This window comes from Bemisia tabaci, chromosome 9 (assembly GCF_918797505.1).
Source record: "Bemisia tabaci chromosome 9, PGI_BMITA_v3".
In the NCBI taxonomy this organism is placed as follows: Eukaryota; Metazoa; Arthropoda; class Insecta; order Hemiptera; family Aleyrodidae; genus Bemisia; species Bemisia tabaci.
Genome location: NC_092801.1, coordinates 16,853,676 through 16,876,674, shown reverse-complemented (window position 1 = coordinate 16,876,674; position 22,999 = coordinate 16,853,676). Strand labels below are relative to the sequence as shown.

The following is a 22,999-nucleotide window of genomic DNA, read 5'->3' as shown; positions in this document are numbered from 1 at the left end:
ATCGGTTATTTTCTCTCGTTTTTCGGCTACCATCGCATGCTTTGGGAGCAGAACTTTTTTTCTCATTTAATTTCTCATCTATAGGGGGACCTTAACGAGAATCCAAAACTGTCCCCTCGAACAATCATGGGGACCCCTCCAAGCCCCCCCCCCCCCCGATAAAAAAACGGTCAAAAATAGGTTATTCTCTCGTTTTACGGCTATTATCGTCAAAGCCGTTGATTTGAAGACAGAGTTTGTGGATATGTTCTCCTTTAATTCAATAAATAAAATAACAGCGGAAATTTTGAGACATCGCAAACGAGATAAATGGTTACGCACTTACACCGTCGATATGTTGTATTTAGGTAGGTGTAAGTATTTATGCATGCAGTGGCGGTTATGAATTTAAGGCCCGCGCAGCCGCGACACGTAAGAGGCGATGGAATATCTGTGTGAGGGGGTGTGTGTGTCTGTGTTGGGGGGGGGGGGGAGGTATGGAATCCCCAGGGACTAGGTGAGTCCGACGGATATCTCTTGGAAACTTTTGGAAAATTAAGACACTTCAGATCCCAATTTTGTCGATTTCGAGGGGGGAGGGAGGGTTGGAAGTAAAAATAATGGAGTGGAAAAAAGTACGAGGGTCATCCAATGAGGTTCCCTACCTCTTATCTTCCAAACGGAAAGAGATAAATCAAATCGGTAAAAAAGTTCTTATAAGGCATACTCTAAGCTTTAAAAGAAGCTCAAGTTTTTGAAAATTGGTCGAGGGGTTCGCGAGGAAACTTAATTTTACTGCGACAACTTCCTGTCGCCGCGCGCCCACCTTCGGAGTCTGGATGCGCGGAGAGTCGATTATTTCAGACTTGGGTTTTCGCCGCTAAGCATCATATCAAAAAGAAATTTGAAGGTTTTTATTGAGTAGACCTTACCTTACTTTTTGACGAAGTCCCTGCCTCTGTTTTGACATTTCTGGTATCAATATTGCAGCTTCTTGATGCCTTCCGCGTAGAAGCTGGCTCTTGTCTTGGCACCTAAACCAGTCATTGACAAGCCCTCTACACTTCCGAATCAGTTGCTTTGCATAAGAAAATTTCCCTCCATCTTCCGTACTCCTGCGATTCAGCCTCATGTGACTTTCGTCTGTTCACTGAGCTGAAAAACTTCCTCGGTGGAAAGCGGAATCCGAATGATTCGGAAGTACAGAGCGCTGTCAATGACGGATTCCGGTGCCAAGACAAGAGCCAGCCTCTACGCGGAAGGCATCAAGAAGCTGCAATATTTACACCAGAAATGTCAAAACAGAGGCAGGGACTTCGTCAAAAAGTAAGGTAAGGTCTACTCAATAAAAACCTTCAAATTTCTTTTTGATATGATGCTTAGCGGCGAAAACCCAAGTCTGAAATAATCGACTCTCCGCGCATCCAGACTCCGAAGGTGGGCGCGCGGCGACAGGAAGTTGTCGCAGTAAAATTAAGTTTCCTCGCGAACCCCTCAACCAATTTTCAAAAACTTGAGCTTCTTTTAAAGCTTAGAGTATGCCTTATAAGAACTTTTTTACCGATTTGATTTATCTCTTTCCGTTTGGAAGATAAGAGGTAGGGAACCTCATTGGATGACCCTCGTAAATGGACATCGGACGTTTTCGCATACTTTTGAGGTTCGACCCCCTAAATGGGGGCGAAAAAACAAAAAACAGGTCAAATCCGTCTACACATAGATGCGCCTACCCTCGAAGATGACGTTAAGCCAAAAAACTCAAAATCCAAAAAAATGGACATCGGACGTTTTCGCATACCTCGATTCAATTATAAACACGGCAATTATAGAAATTTCGAATATCATGTAGAATATCATTAAATTTCACCTGTAGAAAGTCAATATTAATAGAACTAATATTGTAAATATATACTTATTACACATTTTAGTCTGACTAATTTTACCAAAAATTAAAAAACAATATTCATATTGATAAATTAAGCTGGATGTAGCTAATTAGTTACATATGGTAGTGGATGAAGTATTCGAGAGTTAACGTTTCGTTTGGTCATGAAGGGCAAATAGATATGTTGTTTAAAATCTCGTTTCTTCTATTTTATTTAATTTTTTTTGTTCCTATATTAACAGCAGTATTAAGATATACAAATATGAATACGTACAATTCTGCTCATAAAGCCAGGTGGAAAGAGAAAAGGATGGCTGCAAATATTTTAAGAAGTGTCGAACGTTTAAATTATAGAAATGCATTCATTTGCGAGATGGAAATTAATGTTTTTAGTCTTCTTCAGAAATAACTTATATAAATAGCAATTTTTCTCGGATTTTCATCACTCAAATGGTAAAAGTAAAGGCAGATTAGAAATTTACAACAAAAATTACCCTATGATCACGCTCCTTGATTCAAAATGATGCGTTGTAAAGCCACAGTTTCGAGGTGGTTCAGGAAATCAATGTTTTTAGTCTTATTCAGAAATAACTTGTGTAAATAGCAATTTTTCTCGGATTTTCATTACTCAAATGGTAAAAGTAAAGGCAGATTTGAAATCTACGACAAAAATTGCTGCAGGAGTGTCCTCCTCACTTAAAAATGATGCGTTTTAAAACCGCAGTTTCCAGGTGGAAATCAATGTTTTAGTATTTTTCAGGAACAACTTATGTAAATAGCAATTTTTCTCGGATTTTCATCACTCTAATGGTAAAAATAAGGGCAGATTTGAAATCTACGACAAAAATTGCCTAAGTAATGTCCTCCTTACTTAAAAATGATGCGTTTTAGGGCCACAGTTGACAACAAAACGCAAGTTGTCGAGCGCATGTCCGGGCAAACCGGCCTTTCGCCACACCGTGCGTCGTATGAACCTTCAGGCGTTATCATATTTCCTTCGATATAAAATGAATTTACTGGAAAACTTGTAAATATTTTTCTTCAAATTTTTCAGACCATTTCGTTCGCAATTTGATATAAAATATCTGGAAATGGAGATGTTGCATGTGTGAGGGATTTGCGATTTGACTGTTGATTCTTATGTAAACGTTCGCGAAAAACACGGTGGTGCCAATGGTTTTCTCTGAAATTATCTTCCAAGCTCAAAAAAGCTCTCAACTTGCGGCCAAAATGGAGGATATCCCACGCTATCCTCAGAGTCTACCTCTACATCAAGATAAACTCTCCATGCAAAGATAGGGAGCAAATACATTAGCAGTGATGCCGTGTTTTACAGTTTTAGAGTCTCCAAAAAAAGATGCAGCCCTGTTAATGTATTTGCTCGCTATCTTTGCATGGAGAGTTTGTCTTGATGTAGAGGTGGACTCTCAGGATAGCGTGAGATATACCCTCCATTTTGGCCTTAACTTGCGAGATTTTTTTGAGCATGGGAGTTGATTTGAGAGAAAACCAGTGGCACCATCATGTTTCTCGCGAACTTTTACATAAGAATCAATGGTCAAATCGCAAATCCCTCACACATGCAACATCTCCATTTCGAAGAAAAATATGCATAACTTTCCTCAAAAATTCATGTTTTATCCGGGGAAATTTGGCAACTCTCGAATGTTCATACGGCGTTTTTCCTTAGCACGGCAGCATGACCTCGTCGGATCGCTACCGCGGCCCATGAAAATTATAAACAAGAGGAAGCGCAATTTCGGAGTCGTCGATCCATCAAAACTCTGCTTTGCTGACAGATTGGAGTTGGCGGTGAACGTAAACATTTAAAATTCCGATATAATGCTTATGCGAAGACATGGATCTCAACATTCCGCTGATGCGAAATTTCCTAAATCGCGGAATAAATAGGCATTTGATAAATCGAGCCCAGCTCGTGCGTGAATGAGACGAATTCGGGGAGGACTCTAATTAGAGTCCTCCCGCACATGGTGACAAGTTTGCTTGCACTTCAAAATAATTATAGAACTTTTCCGAGATACTGCAGGGTTTTTGAATAACGTTAGACTCACTGACGTTGTCAAGGCTCATTGATGTTTTTCTAACATGACTTCTCGTGAGAGTGTTCTTCACGAGAAAAATTCAAAAATTCCCAGATTTCTCGAGGGTTGCAGTGAATGGGCCAATTGCGCTGGTAAATCGTGTATTGTTGCTTGATTCACGTGGATTCGCTAAAAGTAAGAAGATCTGTCCAAACGATAACTTTCTACGTTGAATATCAACCGAGATATCGTCCTTTGAAAAGTCGGGTTTTCGCGACGTCATCCACCGCGGTAGTGCACAGCATGGTATGCACTACCGCGGTGGATGACGTCATAAATCGAGTTTTTCAAGACGTGATGTATTGGTTAATATTCAACATCGAAAGTTGCTGTTTGGACAAATCTTATTATTTTTAGTTGATCTGAAAGAATACAGCATCAAAACACGATTTTGTGACCAGCGCAACTAGCCTATTCATTGAAACCCTCGAGATCTCCGGGAATTTGACCAGACCCTGAAATACCAGGAAAGTTTGCTGCGGAACCTAGAAATTCTTCCATTTGGACGAAATATAGTATTGAATTTTTGTCGCGGAGAACGCTCTCGCGAGAAGTCATGCCAGATAAACATTAATAAGCCTTGACAACGTCAGTGAATCTAACGTTATTCAAAAACCCACGATTGAAACCCCCAACCGATCCATTTTCAAGAATGTTCCAATTGTTCCACCCTGTACCGAAGTCTCGAACCTTAGCATAAAATTCGCTTTTCAAGGCTCAGAGGGCTGATTATTGAAATTGATGGACAAAGCGATATACAAAGAAGACAAAAAGGATATGGAGGGATCCTGTTGGTGGAAGCGGGTGGTTGCAATAGACAAAGGACGTAGGTAATAGACTAACTAATGGCAACTAGAGTCCCTTTATACTGAGAGTCAAGACAATTTTAATCCATTTCTGATTGGTTCCCGTATTTTAGGCCTCCACAGTGTCACAAACGGGAATAAAGATTACATTTTCACCAATTGCAAAGATTATAATCTGGAATGGACCAGGGAATTACGGGGTCGGCAAAGAACAAACGGAATGAGAGGAGGAACGGAGAAAGGCATTTGAGAATGGGCCGATCAAAGATTACGAAAAACTTTCAATTTGTGTAATCTTTATTCCCGTTTGTGACATCCATGAGCCGAATTGTCTTGACTCTCAGTATAAAGGGACTCTAATGGCAACCCACGAGAGACCGGATAGTTAGTCCATCATTTACCCCCTTAGTCTATGAGAAACACCCATTTCAACCAATAGGATCGCTCTGAACTCCTTATGTCTTCTTTGTCTATAGCTTTGTCTATAAAATGCAATAATCAGCCCGCTGGAGTGAGCGTGGACGTGGAGACGTTGCTGCTGGGCGGACGGTCTCTCCTACACTCGATAACTTTCTTGAAGCCATCATCGTCATCGGCGACTCGATAAAAAGTGGAAGAAAGTCGAGAATAACGCACGCTCACCGCCCGGCAAAACCACCTTTGTGTCCGTTACTATTTACTGCCTGTCAAGCCTACCGCCCCGAGTGCCTCGAGGCGTTTGTTTTGGCCCGCGAAACCGTCGCGTCTCGTCGCACAATGGTACCGTATGCACTGAAAAAAAAATGTCGTTGTATTTACTAAGAAAAGGGTAAAATTACCAAGAATTCAGGGTTCCGTCGCCACAGAGTCCGGACTTTATTACCGGTGGGTATGAGTTTGACCCAAGATTCTCAGTTCGCATGCAAAATCGTCACTCCTTTAACGTAAGGGCGTATGCCGATTTACGCATGAGGCCTAGAAAGCACACTGAAAAAAAAATCTCGTTGTATTTACTAAGAAAAGGGTAAAATTACCAAGAATTCAGGGTTCTATTTGATCCCAGTTTTTTCTTGGTAAAATTACCGTTTATGGAATTGGTAATTTTACCGAGAAATCTCGGTAAAATTATTGAACTTTCTCGGTAATTTTACTGGACCTTGGTAAAAACGCCAATATTTTTTATCGACTGTGGTAGAATTACCGAGATAAAATGGCAAAGTCACCGGGAATTGATTACCAATAAAAGTGGTATTCTTACCTGAAAAAAACAGTAAAAATACCGGTTTTTGGGTAAGCTTACCAGTTTGTCTTGGTAAAATTACCGATAATTGGTAAAAAAAGTGAGATGGTAAAGGTACCAACGGACCTTGGTAAAAACGCCGAGAATTTTTTTTCATTGTGGATCATAGGGAGGTTGAACTGGAGATTTTGAACTAAAACTGCAAAATTTGACGCTTACAGGAGTACCATCTGAGGCTAGAGACCCTCCACTGGCCTCTTGGCGACAGGTGGAAGCTTTACGTTCAGTGATTCAACAATGGAGATGTTGCATGTGTGAGGGATTTGCGATTTGACCATTGATTGATATGTAAAAGTTTGCGAGAAACACGATGGTGTCACTGGTTTTCTCTGAAATCATCTCCCAAGCTCAAAAAAAGCTCTCAAAGTGAGGCCAAAATGGAGGGGATATCCCGCCCTACCCTGAGAGTCCACCTCTACATCAAGACAAACTCTCCATGCAAAGATAGGGAGCAAATACATTAGCAGGGTTGTCGTGTTTTCGGTTTTAGAGTCCCTAAATAAAGTGGCAGCCCTGTCAATGTATTTGCTCCCTATCTTTGCATGGAGAGTTTGTTTTGATGTAGAGGTGGACTCTCAGGACAGCGTGGGATATCCCCTCCATTTTGGCCTCAACTTCGAGAGCTTTTTTTGAGCTTGGGAGATGATTTCAGAGAAAACCAGAGGCACCATCGTGTTTCTCGCGAACTTTTACACAAGAATCAACAGTCTTATCGCAAATTTCTCACACATGCAACATCTCCATTCTTTCTGGACAATTCTGATGGTTTTAGTTTTTTCGCGTTCATTTCAAGCGTCAGTAGATCATGGCGCTCAGTTTAGCATTCGATTTTTACCAAATGGAGCTTAATAGGTCAAAACAAATGCGAATAAAGAAATAGAAAAGAGATGCAAATAAAGAAGAATTAGTGGTGTACTTTACCCTGCATGAAAGGAGGCGCGGGAAAATGAATCTTTTTCATCCACTTACCTAAAACAAAAAATAATAAATTACTGATACTACATCAATACTTTTCCTTTCCGCTCGGGTTATGTCATTATGTATCTCCCGTACACAATGTCAAAACGAAAAGGTTAATAAACTGAGTCTAAAAGTCTGTAAAAATACAATATCTAAATGGAAAAAGCAAACGATAACAGGTCACAATATCGAAAGCATAGATATCAATTTTTAAGAAACAGCCCGATACACTGGTAACATGAAAAAAACATGGGGAAAACGGGAAACAAGGCTGAAAATCATCATATAAGCGTGTGAGTGGGCAGTTCAAATTCCTCGTAACCAATGTGAAATAAAAACGTTAATTTCTTCGTTAGGAGTTGGTTTCAGTAATTTTCGTTGTGTGACTCGTGTTCTACGTGAAATTCTGGTTAAGAAACATGTACCAGACTACTTAACTTCGTACCTTGTCTAGTGGTCCATTGGACAAATGAGAGTCTGGTATGAAAATCTTTTCATTTTTTTTTTGTTCGTTTTTTTGTCAAAGCGGGCCTAAGAGAGGGCGAAGCGCCCTCTGGGGGCGCGTATAAAATTAGGTTGGCTAATATAATATTTTTCTACTTTTATGATCTCTAGGCTTTTCGAGATTTATGATCCTCATAGATTTTTCTTTAATTTAAATCTCAACTGATTTCCTATTTTCTTGATTTTATTATTTGGCCGCGGTAGCGGTCAGGGGGCACAGCCCCCTAGTGTGACGATATCGCATTCCGATGTCTTATCGCGCTTGTTTCAAACTTTCGAAAATCGGTCCATTGTGCGGCGGGGCGGATCGGGATCTCTCAAAGCTCGATGGAGCCGCCCCGAGCGGAAATCGGAGGCTAAACTTCGCAAGTTACGACCCGCGCGAGCGTTGCCAAGGCGTCTGGCGGCTCCGGCCAAGCGGTGAGAATTATCAATTTACGGACCCGACCCCCGCGCCAGTCCGGCTGTTGCCCGGTGGACGTCATAATGAAGAGCCAATTGAGTTGAAAAATTGTTCCTTCTTTATGGGAACTAGGCCAAATATGGACTCTATGAGGCGGCTACGACACGGAAAAGAAGCCGGAACTCCTCGCCGAGGATCGGGGTGTCTACTCGAACAGGCTGGGAAAAAATCAGTACTTTTACAGTGCTTTTTAAGAATATTCCCAAGGATTCAGTATCTCCTCGACAGAAAAATTCAGGACTTTGTCTGTACCTCCATTTGACGAAATTCGAAAAAATTTCAAAAATTTGAATTTCTTGCTCGAATTGCGACAAAAATGACAAACAAATGGACAAAATATATGAAACAAATTTTGGACCTCCTTGCGTAATTTCCCGATGAAAGCTGTTGCCCGATGGAAGTCATAATGAAGAGCCAATTGAGTTGAAAAATTGTTCCTTCTTTATGGAGACTAGGCCAAATATGGACTCTATGAAGCGGCTACGACACGGAAAGGAAGCCGGAACTCCTCTCCAAAGATCGGGGTGTCTACTCGAACATGCTGGGAAAAAATCAGTACTTTTACAGTGTTTTTTCGGAATATTCCCAAGAAATTCAGTACCTCTTCGACAGAAAAATTCAGGACTTTTTCTGTACCTCTATTTGACGAAATTCGAAAAATTTCAAAAATTTGAATTTCTTGAACGAATTGCGACAAAAATGACAAACAAATGGACAAAATATATGAAACAAATTTTGGACCTCCTTGCGTAATTTCCCGATGAAAGCTGTTGCCCGATGGAAGTCATAATGAAGAGCCAATTGAGTTGAAAAATTGTTCCTTCTTTATGGGAACTAGGCCAAATATGGACTCTATGAAGCGGCTACGACACGGAAAGGAAGCCGGAACTCCTCTCCAAAGATCGGGGTGTCTACTCAAACAGGCTGGGCGAAAATCAGTACTTTTATAGTGCTTTTCAGAACATTCCCAAGAAATTCAGTATCTCCTCGACAGAAAAATTCAGGACTTTGTCTGTACCTCCATTAGACGAAATTTGAATTTCTTGCTCGAATTGGGACAAAAATGACAAAAAAATGACATAAATGTTGGACCTCCTTCAGGATGTCTACTAAAGCAGGCTGGCCAAAAAACAGTACTTTTACAGCACTCTTTCAGTACCTCTTCAACAGTAAAATTCAGTACTTTTTCAGTACCTCCATTTGACAAAATTCGAAAAATTTTAATTTCTCTCTCAAATTGCGACAAAAATGAATAATTCAAGACCTTCTAACGGAATTTCCGCACTTTTTCAGTACTTCCGGACCGCCCTTAAAAAATCAGTACTATTTTCGAACTTTCCGGAAATTCCGGACTTAAAGACACCCTGAATACAGATCAAATTGAAACTGATCCTTTTTTTTCATGACGTCATTTTTATTTTTAACATTAAACTAATGTTAATTGAAAACACGTGTATCTTGTTCAGAAGTTGATTTTAAAGTTTGCGAATTATCCATTATAAATTTAGATTCCTTCCGATCACCTGAACTCAAACTGACACACCCCTCCGGCCCCCACGCGTGATTGCTCGGATCACAGAGAATGACGTCATGCGGATCAGCCGCGTGTCCATTCTCATTACACGCTTCGCATAGCGCACAGCCTCGCCCCCGCCGCACAATGGAACGCCCTGTTAAAAAATATCGGACAGGAAATGTCTGACCAAAATAACTGCAAATTTTGATGTTTATTTCGTTACACTGGAAAAAAAAACACATTGAATCTGGAGTCCAGTCTCTTGAAAACATTGACAAGAAAAAATACTATTGATTCAATCAGATTTAAGCTAAAATCAAAAGGAAATCCGCTCAAATTAAGAGGCTAGGTTCTCGTTTTAAGCTTAAATCTGATTGAATCAAGAGTGATTTTTCTTGTCGATGTTTTTAAGAGTCTGGACTCCAAATCTAATGTGTTTTTTTTCCAGTGTACAATTTCAACAGGGTGTCTGCTAGAATAGGCGGGCCAAAAATCAGTACCTACTTCTACAGTTCTTTTTCAGCGCATTCCCAAAAAATCCAGTGCCTCCTCAATAGAAAAATTCAGTACTTTTTCAGTGCCTTCATTTGGCGAAAATCGAAAAGTTTCAAAAATTTGAATTCCTCGCTTGAATTGAGACAAAAATGACGAAACATGAAAAAAATTCCGGACCCTTTGCGGAATTTCCGCACTTTTCCAGTATTTCCGGACCCCCTTTAAAAATCGGGCCAAAAATCAGTGCCTACTTCTATGTACAGTTATTATTCAGTACATTCCCAAAAAATTCAGTGCCTCCTCAACAGGAAAATTCAGTGCTTTTTCAGTGCCTCCATTTGGCCAAATTCGAAAAATAAAAAAAATTCCGGACCTGTTGCGGAATTTCCGCACTTTTCCAGTACCTACATCCGGACCCCCCTTAAAAAATCGGTACTATTTCCGGACTAGTAGACACCCTGTTCGATTTCAAGCGGTGTTTCTGAACGGAAATTCCACAAAAAATCAAGGGAACCACTTTCAAACTTCTCAGTCTCATAGTTCAGAGGACATAAGCGTCCAAAGTTTCCAAATTGTCTAACTTCTCTAATTGACGTGTTCCATTGTGCGCCGGCCTGCGTCCCATGTCCCCGCACGCGTCACCGTCACGAACCGAAATAGACCTCCTGGGCCCCGGCCCCTTCCTGCCCTAAGGAAAAACGCCGTATGAGCATTCGAATGTTGCCAAATTTCCTCTCGGAAAAAAATTATTTAGGAGGAAAGTTATGAATATTTTTTTTTCGAAATTGATGAATATTTTAGATTAACTTGCGCACAAAATCGTTCGAAAAATTGAAGGAAATATATTGGCAACCTTTATATTTAACTCGTGTTTTATTAGAGGAAGTTTGGCAACGCCTGGGGGTTCATACGACGTTTTTCCTCAGCTCCGGAGCCGGAGAGTGCCTCCGTGTTCGCCTGTCTCCGGAGAGACGCTCCCAACGGACCACCGAACGAAGTAAGTACTGACTTTGACTTTTTTACCAAAAAACGAAGATAGCCCTCACGCAATACTCAGAAGAATCAATCATGTCTCTTGTCTCTGGGAAAATACGGATTGATATATAATCATTTCAAGATTTTCCTATTAGGCTGGGAAACAAACTGAAACTACGAGACTCAACAAATGAACATTCTTTTCGCGAAAATTGAACTCTTTTTTTTAAGGTCACCGAGTTTTTCACGTGCGGATATGACCGAAGGGACAAAGTTCAGAGCCAAAGCTTCAAACAGATTAAACGTTCGAGCCTCTTGAATTGCATCTGGTGACGCGGTCGGTCGAAAAGAAATTCGTGAGGCCCAGAAAATTGTGCGTTGCGTCACTGATAAATTGTTTCTGCTTTCTTTTCGTCGTTTCCCGGATGAAGGAACGTAACTTTATTCCAAGGTTGCAAAATTGACTCAAACAATTCAATTGCTTTGCAAGAATACACGTGTACAATTTTTGTCCACATTTTTTCTGATTTTTGCATGAGATCGGCAGAAAAATTAGTAAAAATTTCAGTTGGAAATTCCCAAAATTCTCCTGGTGAAAATGGATTTTGCGAGAGAAAATTTGGCAACATTGGGATGTGTTTACGTTTTGCTTTCTTTTCGTTGTTTCCCGGACGAAGGAAGGTAACTTCATTCCAAGGTTGCAAAATTGACCCAAACAATTCAAATACTTTGCAAGAATATACCTGTCGCTTTTGGCCCAAATTTTTTCTGATTTTTGCATGAGATCGGCAGAAAAATGAGTGAAAATTTCAGTTGAAAATTCCCAAAACTCTCCTGTTGAAGATGGAATTTGCGAGGGGAAATTTGGCAACATTGGGATGTATTTACGTTCTTTCAAGAGAGGAACCGCGTTTTCCGCACTGTCCAGGCGCATACCAACGAACGACGCGCGCGTAGTTGTGTAATAACGCGATCTGAAGAGGTGCGAGCGGCGGCGAGATTGATGCTGAGAAAAAAATCATAACAATTAACACCTTGTTGTTTCCGCCGCCGGCCGACACACAGTGTATCGACTCAATGGATCACTAGACAAGGTACGAATTTCAGCATCCTGATACTTGTAGTAGCGCACCGTAGTATACGTGCAATGCATTAAGTATCCTGCAGACTTGTAAGGCGCTATACTGTGCGTTGCGCGTATCGCGCTGTAAGCGCAATGCATGAAGTATCCTGCGGTCTTGTACGGCGCTACTCGCGCCGTGCCAGCTCCGCGCCGGCCGCACTGTGTTTGTTGCGATTATTCAAACAAACTTGCGGTGTCAGCGGTTTTCAACTTATGATTTTGAGGTTTTTGTACAGTTTGTTGAAATGGACCACTAGACAAGGTGCGAATTTCAGCATTCTGATGCATTTTTCTTAACCAAAATTTCACATAAAATACGATACGCACAACGAAAATTACCGAAATCAACTCCTTATGAAGATATTGAATGATTCCTGATGCGTGAATTCAAACCACCCGCTCATGAAAACTCAATGCTCTACGTGATTCACATCGCGCGCTAAACGTTATCATGACAGTCTCTGCGCGATGTAAAAATCTGGCAACCTCAATCTTGACGCTTTGGCTCAGCAATAGCAAATTGCCTATAGTTCGAACAACACATGGTGGGAAATGAATATTGCTCGATTAAGAAACTTGCTGAGACCGTTGTCGTGCGCGATTTGACTCACGTAGAGCTTTGAGTTTCTTGTGAGCGGGCAGTTCAAATTCCTTGGAACCAATGTGGAATAAAAACGTTGATATCTTCGTTAGGAATTGGTTATAGTAATTTTCGTTACGCGTATCATGTTCTACGTGAAACTCTGGTTAAGAAACAAGTATCAGAATGCTGAAATTCGTACCTTGTCTAGAGGTCCATTAGAGAGGTCGGACATGAAATTTTTTATAAAACTGCGAATTTTGATGTTTATTTCGTCACATTTTAAATTTCAAGGGATGCTATTATAGGAAAATTTCACGAGGAAACTAATGAAAGCACTTTTAGAACCTCAAAGTCTTGTATAAACGGAATTAAAAGCGTTCGCAGTTTCCAACTTTTGTCCGACTACTTCCATTGACTCGATCCAATGTGCGACACCCGGTTGTTCATCCGCGGGACCCGACGAAAAATGCCGTTAATAACCTGTCTAATTTCTAATTAAGCGCGGGCTGCTACACTGCCGAGTAGAGTATCTTCATAGGGAGAAAATTGGTACCAGAGGATCCATTTCTCATTAGCTCAGCTATCACAAGCTACACGGAAAAAAACTTCGTGTGGGGGAGGACCTCAAGTTCTGCCGTGATAGCGAAGAGAGTTGTAAAGTGTCAAATTTTCGAAATAGAGTTTCCTTCAAAATTCGTCTAATCTCTTCTAGATGAAATCACTGAAATGGCTAAAACAAGGGCCGGATTTACTTACTTGCCGCCTATGGGCCGCCTGTATTTTGCCGCCCCCTTCTCATTTGTTTTGCAACGGCAATAAAAACCATCAAAAGAACGTGCCGGAGGGGGAGGGGTGCATAAAACGCGTTTGCTCGTGTTGGACACATTTTTTGCGGAAGCCCTGTCAACACTACTCGCAAAAGTTCATAGAACTTGGCACGAAAAGTAAGTTCCGTAAACCTATCTCTGTGTGGACAAAGCCTTCCATTTATATGAATGAACGAAAAAATTATGAAAGAACAAACATAAATGTGGTTTAATAATTTTAACTTCTGTCATCGCGCCGCGCTGACCGCACTGTATTAGGCGCAATGCGTGAAGTATTCATGCAGTCTTGTAGGCGCTACGCGTTTCACGCCGCCCGCTGCTGACCGAGCGGTCTCTGACGCAATGCGTTAAGTATTCATGCAGTCTTGTAGGCGCTGCTATAAGTGCTATGTGATAAATGCCGACCGCCGCGCCGCGCCGAGGGTTTCTCCTTTTTATCTCAAGTTCTCGTCATCGTTGCTCTCTGCGCCGCGCCGCTCCAGGCCAAAGTGCGTGATCGGTTTCTCTCTTAGTCTTAACTGGACGAATTAAAGGTGCTGTCTATTGTATCACAGGAAGACGAAAAAATTAGATACATGCTCTCGGGAAATGAGAGATTTTGTCATCATTTTTCGTCTGTAATTTTTTTTCTGAATCCGATTTTTCTATATAAGAAAGCCGTAAGTGCGCAAAAAATGACACAGTTTTAGGCGAGACAGCAGTAAGTGACAATATTCCTCCAGAGAGCCAATGAAAACAGTGCTTGCAAGCAGAGTGCCGCTCTCTTCTGTCAATTTCTAACCTGAAAAGGTGTTCGTTGTGTGTCCAAAACCAACCACGATAGCATGCAGAAGATACCACTTACGGCTGTCCTGCCTAACAACCAAGCATGAATATGAAAAATACCCTTCATATGTAATTGAAATAAAATTAGTCGATTTTTAATTTCTTTTTCGGGCGTATTTTGGAATTTGCTCCCGGAACTTTTGGAAACCGGAATGAATCCCGAGAATTCCGGGATTTTGGTAAGATAAAATGGCAGTACTAAGATCCGATCGGAAATTCTCGAAAATTTACACAGGCGAATTTCCTCACTTGCGAAATTTTATACACAACAATCAATACTTAAATAGCTAATTCCTGACGAGCAAGAGCCCCAGTCAAAGATGTTAAGTACAGGACTTGAAGATTTGAAAAAAAAAATCAAGTCAAAACATTCAAATTAACTGAAGGTGTCCTCGTGTACTTTCATGAACGCACGCGAACCTTGATCATGTGAGGTCTCATTCCAACCTGAAAAGTCACCTCCTGACGTCTCCGCCTCGAATCCTGGATCACCCGGTCCATTATTTAGGGAGCCTGCGAGGTACGCTTCACTTCACCGCTCGCCAAAATAAACACGCATGGCGCGGCGCACAATGAAACGAGCCTTTGAAAGAGGTCGGAGGGCTGCCGTGTATTCAGTTTTGGATGAGAGATGTTGCATGTGTGAGGAATTTGCGATTTGACCATTGATTCTTGTGTAAAAGTTCTTGATGTAGAGGTGGACTCTTAGGGTAGTGTGGGATCTCCCCTCCATTTTGGCCTCAACTTGAGAGCTGTTTTTGAGCTTGGGAGATGATTTCAGAGAAAACTAGTGGCGCCATCGTGACTCTCGCGAACTTTTACACAAGAATCAATGGTCAAATCGCAAATTCCTCACACATGCAACATCTCTCATCCAGCGAGGCCAGAGCCTGCGAGGTACGCTTCACTTCACCGCTCGCCAAAATAAACACGCATGGCGCGGCGCACAATGAAACGAGCCTTTGAAAGAGGTCGGAGGGCTGCCGTGTATTCAGTTTTGGATGAGAGATGTTGCATGTGTGAGGAATTTGCGATTTGACCATTGATTCTTGTGTAAAAGTTCGCGAGAGTCACGATGGCGCCACTAGTTTTCTCTGAAATCATCTCCCAAGCTCAAAAACAGCTCTCAAGTTGAGGCCAAAATGGAGGGGAGATCCCACACTACCCTAAGAGTCCACCTCTACATCAAGACAAACTCTCCATGCAAAGTTAGGGAGCAAATACATTAGCAGGGTTGCCGTGTTTTCAGTTTTGGAGTCCCAAATAAAGTGGCAACCCTGCTAATGTACTTGCTCCCTATCTTTGCACGGAGAGTTTGTTTTGATGTAGAGGTGGACTCTCAGGGTAGCGTGGGATATCCTCCATTTTGGCCTCACTTTGAGAGCTTTTATTGAGCTTGGGAGTTGATTTCAGAGAAAACCAGTGGCACCATCGTGCTCCTCGCGAACTTATATACGTACGAATCAATGGTCAAATCGCGAATTCCTCACACATGCAACATCTCCATTATATTCATAATTTTCGCAGCAATTTCGGTTTTTATTGGAGGAAACTTGGCGACGTCTAAAGCCTCATACGGCGCGTTTCCTTAGCACGGCAGAATAGGACATATTTAGGCGAATTCCGGGCATGCACTGGAAAAAAAACACATTGGATCTAGAGTCCAGACTCTTAAAAACATGCATCGACAAGAAAAAATACTCTTAATTCAATCGGATTTAAGCTTAAATCAAGAACCAAGCCTCTTAATTTGAGCAGATTTCCTCTTGATTTAAGCTTAAATCTGATTGAATCAAGAGTCCTTTTTCTTGCCAATGTTTTCAAGAGTCTGGACTCTAGATCCAATGTGTTTTCTTCAGTGTGGCGCCTGTTGGATTCGAGGACTGACCGCCTTGCACCACTGTGCGGCGAGGGGCAAGAGCACTCACTCACAAGTCTGGAAGCTCGAGATTCGGGTGCCCGGGTGCCCGATGGTCCGTCTTAAACGGCGATAAAAGCGAGGCGTTTTTACGGGCGATCACCGGGATCGATAAAGCTGCACGTAGGTACTTGCCGAGAGCACCGTAAAAGTACCGTAAACTGTTTTAGAAACATCTCCGAGAGTCGCGACTCTTGCGGATCGTAAAAGCTCCTTACCGCGATTACTCGGCTCAAAGCGCGAGTTCGGTGAGCGGGTAGTTCGTTAAGCTCCAATTACCGGGGAAGCGGGCCTTGGGAAAAGCTTGCCCCGGTCGAAATTTAAACGTTCTTTGCAGAAACAACGCCGAAAAAAGAAGTTACGGGCTTAATAGAGTGTCCCAGAATTAAGGTGATTTGATGGACGTCAATTTTGTGTCAGAAGGGCATGCGATTTATCGCATCAATTGGTTCCATTTTTTCAGCTACTCGTCATTTTTCTCCAATTTTGAGGTCGCAATTCTGTTGTCAGAAGACTAAAGCACTCACTCACCAATTTTAACAAGGAAATTCAACGTAATAAAGGCGTGGTTTTATTTAGAGAGAAAATATCGCATTCGAGTGCAGTTTCGATATCAGTATCGATATAACTAACAATTAGGTTATTTGCTGTAATGCCGAAGCAACAAGCCCGTAAGTACGGCTTCCACGGCCGGAGTTTTTTTTTTAAGTAACAGTAAGTATTTGTCAAGGTTGAAGGTCAAAAATCGACGATCAATAGTTTCCAATCACGGAAAGAACATTGTTAGGGGTTCAGGAGTGCAAAAAGTTTTTCAGTGTACGCTTTTACCAGCAAGACACAAATTGTCCCTACCCACTTACACACGGCGCGGTCGAAGTAATTTTGACCAAAAGTCAGCGCGGTCGAAGTAAATCCGACCAAAAGTCAGCGTGGTCGAAGTAAATTTGACAAAAATTATGCGCGATGGCGATTGAAGTAAATATGACAAAAAAATCAACCCTGCTGATGTAAATTTAACATAAATATCAGTGCGGCTACAGGAATATATTTATACAAGAAATCAGTGTGTTCTAATTCATGTTTACACAAAATTAGCCTGCTTGAAGTATGAGCTGACAAAAGCTGACGCCGCGAATTCGAATAATCGCGGGCGCGCACCAGCCGCCTTCAACGGCGTGGAAATACTTCCAACGCTACACTGATGACGCGATATGCAAATTGCCTATGCTGCGCCTGCCGAAGTGTACACCGTGTTTTGCAGTGGACACCGTTCAGCGGCGAGATTTTTCTCGCAGGATGATTATGAATATTCTGCAGCCCTGTAGGGGTTGTCCCTCAAAATTGTGGTGCTTCCCAAATTGTTTTGATAAATTAGACGTTTCCAATTCATTGTGGTGTAGTACCCCTACATTTGAGTTAGCTTCGTGATATATTCGGGTACTACCAATATTAATTGAAAACGTCCACTGTCCATACACTGGCAAAAAAATACATTGGATCTAGAGTCCAGACTCTTGAAAACATTGACAAGAAAAAATACTCTTCATTCAATCGAAATTTTGCTTGAATCAAAACGAAATCCGCTTAAATTAAGAGGCTTGGTTTTTTATTTAACCTAGATTCTGATTGAATCCAGAGTACTTTTTCTTGTCGATGTTTTTAAGAGTTTGGACTCTAGATCCAATGTGTTTATTTCCAGTGTACAATCCAACAGTTGGGACTTAACTCCTGCCTCTTGTTTTCCGTGCAACCTTTTTCCTCATCCAAACTCCTTTAGAAGGAAGAAGTAATTGGACATTTTAAGTACCGACATACAACTGGCGAGTAAGTGATTGTGATTTTTAACGACTTCGCACTTCGGTGCAAAATCATAAAAAAAACACCATAACTCAATTTTCAGAACTGTTATACAGACTTAGAAATTTTAAACGGCGGCCGGCGGGAATAAAATGTCAAGATGGCGCAAAATACGGGCTAATTTTTCATTTTCGAGACGCACGCGGAGCCTTTTTGGCGCAATGGAACCGGACCAGTCCGGACGAAAAGCTGCCAAAAAAGTAAAGACGAACAAAACATGTCCCCAACCACAGGTCATTCAACTCGTTCAAAACCGCAAAAATGATTCAGCCGCGAACGTCTTCATGAAGATTTATTAGCATTACTGCCGTGCTAAGGAAGAACGCCGTATAGACCTTCAGACGTTGCCAAATCTTCTTTGAAAAATAAGAATTTATTGGGAAAGTTGTGAATATTTTTCTTCTATTCTTTCAGACAATTTTGTTCGAAATTAAATCTAAAATATATGAAAATTTCAATGAAATATATGCCTAACTTCCCTCAAAAATACACGTTTTATACGGGGAAATTTGGCAACTCTCGAATGTTCATACGGCGTTCTTCCTTAGCACGGCAGATTAGTTCATCTACACGAATACAACACACTTCGTCGTTTCCCGGATGAAAGAACGTAACTCCATTCCAAGGTTGCAAAATTGACTCAGGAAATTCAATTTTTAACGTAAGTATACCTGTGAAATTTTTTACCATTTGTCTCATTTTCACATGAGATCAGGAGAAAAATCAGTGTTTTCAATCAGAAATGACTAAGATTCCCCTAGTAAAAATGTAATTTGTGAGGAGAAAGGCAACATTGAAATATGGTTACGTTCTATTGTGAGGAAAACGACGACATATGAACAGAAATACCGACGTTTCTCATCGTTGTTATTACTATTCTTCTTATAGGTACACTTGTCCAAAAAAAGGACTGACACTAACTTAAGCTAAAACTGGTGAAAATGTTCCTCCAGTAAAATTGCCGAGAACTCACATGCAATAAACGCATTTTCAGTTGAAAATTTACTCTTTTATTTGCAATTTGCATGAAACTTTTTGACAAACTTCGTTTGGTAAGACTTGTCATTTTTAAAAATGACAAGCCTTAATAATCACCAGAAGGAATTTAAACAGTTGGAAAATCAGTGATATATTTTAACGACGGTGTGTCAGAAATTCCCTGACTTTTCCCGCACGAATTCCCTGATTTTGCTCAGTCGTCGCCAATTCCCTGACTTTTCCCGGTCGTCGCAAATTCCTTGAATTTCCTTGATTTTTCCCGATCGTCGTAAATTGCCTGACTTTCCTTGATTTTTCCCGGTCGTCGCAAATTCCCTACCTTTCCCGGACTTCTTAAATTCCCTGCCTTTCCCGGTCCAATCAAATTCCCTGCCTTTCCCGGTCGTCGCAAATTCACTGGAAAAAAAAACACATTGTATCTAGAGTCCAGACTCTTAAAAACATCGACAAGAAAAAATACTCTTGATTCAATCAGATTTAAGCTTGAATCGAGAACCAAGCCTCTTAATTTGAGCAGATTTCCTTTTGATTTAACCTTAAATCTGATTGAATCAAGAGTACTTTTTCTTGTCAACGTTTTCAAGAGCCTGGACTCTTCTAGATCCAATGTGTTTTTTTCTTCCAAAGTTCCCTGACTTTCCCTGATTTTTCCAGGCCGTCACAAATTCCCTGACATCCCTGATATTCTCGGTTCCAGACTGCCAGTGACCCTGCTCAAATGAACCGCAAAACACGGGAATTTCAACTATGAAAACGCAGATTTTTGTCTTGGGCCATCGACACGAAACCGCCCTTGGAATTCCATCGACAGGAAGTCGTCGAAAACCCGTTGGATTTCCGTCTTTCTCCGCGTGTGCCCGGCGCGGGGGTGGCGAAGACGGGGGCGGAGGGGCGGGGCGCAGTGGGCGGAGGCCGGCGTTTCTCTCGGGTCTTGAATATTCCGCGCCGGTAAAAAATGAAAGTTGCCGCTGCCGTTGCAGTCGCAGTGCGTCCTCTAGGCGAGTTTTAGCGACGAAAACGGCAATATTTAGTCTCACTTTCCAACCCTGATGCCGGACTGTCCGGTGAAATATCCCTTCTACAACACTGAGAAAATGCTATGGCGGAAAGTCTGAAAATAGTACTTATTTTTATTTAAGGGCGTTCCAGAAGTACACTGGGTAAAAAAACACATTGGATCTAGAGTCCAGACTCTTGAAAACATTGACAAGAAAAAGGATTCTTGATTCAATCGGATTTAAGCTTAAATCAAAAGGAAATCCGCTCAGACTAAGAGGCTATGGTTCTTGATTTAGGCTTAAATCTGATTGAACCAAGAGTATTTTTTCTTGTCGATGTTTTTAAGAGTCTGGACTCTAGATTCCAATGTGTTTTTTTCCAATGTACTGAAAAAGCGCATAAATTCCATAAAAAGTTCCGGAATTTTTTCCTTCATACCACGCGTGTTCCTTGATATAAAACCTGGAAAGTACGCAATCCCCTATACGCGCTGATTCTTAGAGTAGTATTTGCGTGCAAGATCGCGATTGTGCAGTCAGTTAATCTTCAAGCCACCAATGAAATTTTGTATCTAAGGCATCTTTGTCGCAATTAGAGCGAGAATTTTAGTTTCCGAAATTCTTTGAACTTCGTCGCATGAGACTACTGAAAAGTACTGAATTTTTTTGTTGAAGAGGTTTTACATTTCTTGGGATTGTTCTGAAAAAATACCGATTTTTGGCCAGCCTGTTTAAATAGACATTCTGTATGCTCCACGAAGGAAATTCTATGACTTCATGAACCAATTAGTGGTTCATATGGAACACCACTATAATAGTAGTAAATGCAACATATGGGGTGAGCGAAAAGTCCGCGACTCCCCACCCCCCCTCTAACTTTTGAACACATGCACGTATCAAAACGAAATTTTGGGGATGCTTCTAGATCAATAGGAGGTATTTTTTGGCACGTCTAAAATTTTGGGGGAGCGCCCCTCCCACGAGGGGCGCTCCCCCAAAATTCCTCCAACACGCTAACTCGAATAGTGCACGTTTATACTCTCCATATATAGGCACTATACCTAAAAATATGACTAAAACGTGTTTGCCCGGCGAAGGAACGTAACACTATTCCAAGATTACAAAATTGTCCAAAAAGAGTCACTTTTCCAGTACTTAGAGTGTACACTGAAAAAAAATCTCGGTGTATTTACTAAGAAAAGGGTAAAATTACCAAGAATTCAGGGTTCTATTTGATCCCAGTTTTTTCTTGGTAAAATTACCATTTATGGAATTGGTAAATTTACCGAGAAATCTCGGTAATATTATTGAACTATCTCGGTAATTTTACTGGACCTTGGTAAAAATGCCAATATTTTTATCGACTGTGGTAGAATTACCGAGATAAAATGGCAAAGTTACCGGGAATTGATTACCAATAAAATTGGTGTTCTTACCTGAAAAAAAACAGTAAAGATACAGGTTTTTAGGTAAGCTTACCAGTCTGTCTTGGTAAAATTACCAAGAATTGGTAAAAAAAGTGAGATGGTAAAGGTACCAACGGACCGTGGTAAAAACGCCGAGAATTTTTTTTCAGTGTACCTGTGGGTTTTTTTGTCCTAATTTTGTATGATTTCGATGTCCAGTCGGATCGCACACGGATCGGCAAACCCGCACCCGCACGGTCCGGCCGAAGACGGGAACATGTGAGAAATCGATTAAAGGCGCGTAGCGTCGCCGCCGAACCAGAGAGACAAAGATGCCGACCGCTACGAAATGGGAGTGCGTTCGCTGTGCTGACGTAAGCCGCGAGTTTAACGACAGTAGTTACCTCTAATTAATGACTGCAATGCCTCCACTTTTGTTCTGTCCAGATTGATGACGGGACGCGCGCTCCGAGAAAGAGAAAGAGAGTGGTTCCATCGGGGGACACGCAACTTCTATGACATCCACGATGACATGATGAGCATGACATGGCTCCATTGTCTGGTGCCTCGATCGGATTCGAGTCTCTTTCCGATTGGATCTTACAATTGGACCGAGTTTAACAGAAACGAACCAAGCCACATCAGCTATTGCCAAGTTTAACAGGGCAATTAAATTTTTTACAAGAGAACGTTTGTTCAGATTTCTTTGAAAATTTTAAGGAATTTGCTTCGTACCATGGAGAATTTTCACTGAAATTTGTACGAAAATCCGCACAACCGTTTTCATGTAAAAAATTAAATTGCCCAATTAAATTTGGCAATAGCTGATGTGGCTTGGTTCCTTTCTGTTTAACGCGGTCCAATTGGTGCTGCCGTTTTATTTTAACAAAAATCCGGGGGTCCGGGATTATCACGGAGAAAAAAACTTCGTGCGTGGGACCCGAAGTTTAGGTCATATGGATCTCTGAAGTTTTCAGATTGAGCATCTGAACTCTTTAGGTCTAGCTGTCGAGGTTCGGATCACACATCTGAAATTTCAGTTCTTACATCCGAAGTACTTCGGTTCTCACATCCGAAAAACTTCGGTTCTTACATCTGAAGTTTCAGATTTGTGATCCGAACCTCGACAGCTAGACCTAAAGTGTTCAGATGCTCAATCTGAAAACTTCAGAGATCCATATGACCTAAACTTCGGGTCCCCACGCACGAGGTTTTTTTCTCCGTGAATACCGGTTTCCGAAAGCTCCGCGAAAAATTTCCCGTTTTCTTCAGAAGTTCCGGGAACTTTCAAAAGTTCAGAGAGAAATTCCCATTTTTCAGAAGTTCCGGGAACAAATTCCAAAAGTTCAGAGAAAAATTCCGATTTTTTTCAAAAGTTCCGGGAGCAAAGTCCAAAATACGCCCGCTGTGTGTTTCCGAAGATTGTCGAATTTGATTAAACAGGGTGCGTCTAGTTTTTTTCTTCATTTTTGGAGATCCTGATAAAATCCTGATTTTTC

General features: G+C 41.4%; 1 protein-coding gene across 4 annotated transcripts in view; it reads right to left on the bottom strand.

Moving 5' to 3' along the window:
- LOC140225508 (tyrosine-protein kinase Fer-like) overlaps positions 1–22,999 on the bottom strand; it is a 122,374-nt gene that overhangs the window by 80,468 nt on the left and 18,907 nt on the right. The window contains exon 2 of one of the 4 annotated variants that reach the window (XM_072304654.1): positions 6,793–7,020. The exons of the other annotated variants lie outside the window; for them this stretch is intronic. Within the exon in view, the coding sequence (XP_072160755.1) occupies positions 7,009–7,020 (12 nt within the window). The 3' untranslated portion in view covers positions 6,793–7,008. Of the gene's footprint in view, positions 1–6,792; positions 7,021–22,999 lie in introns of those variants that run through there. 4 annotated transcript variants of the gene reach the window in all.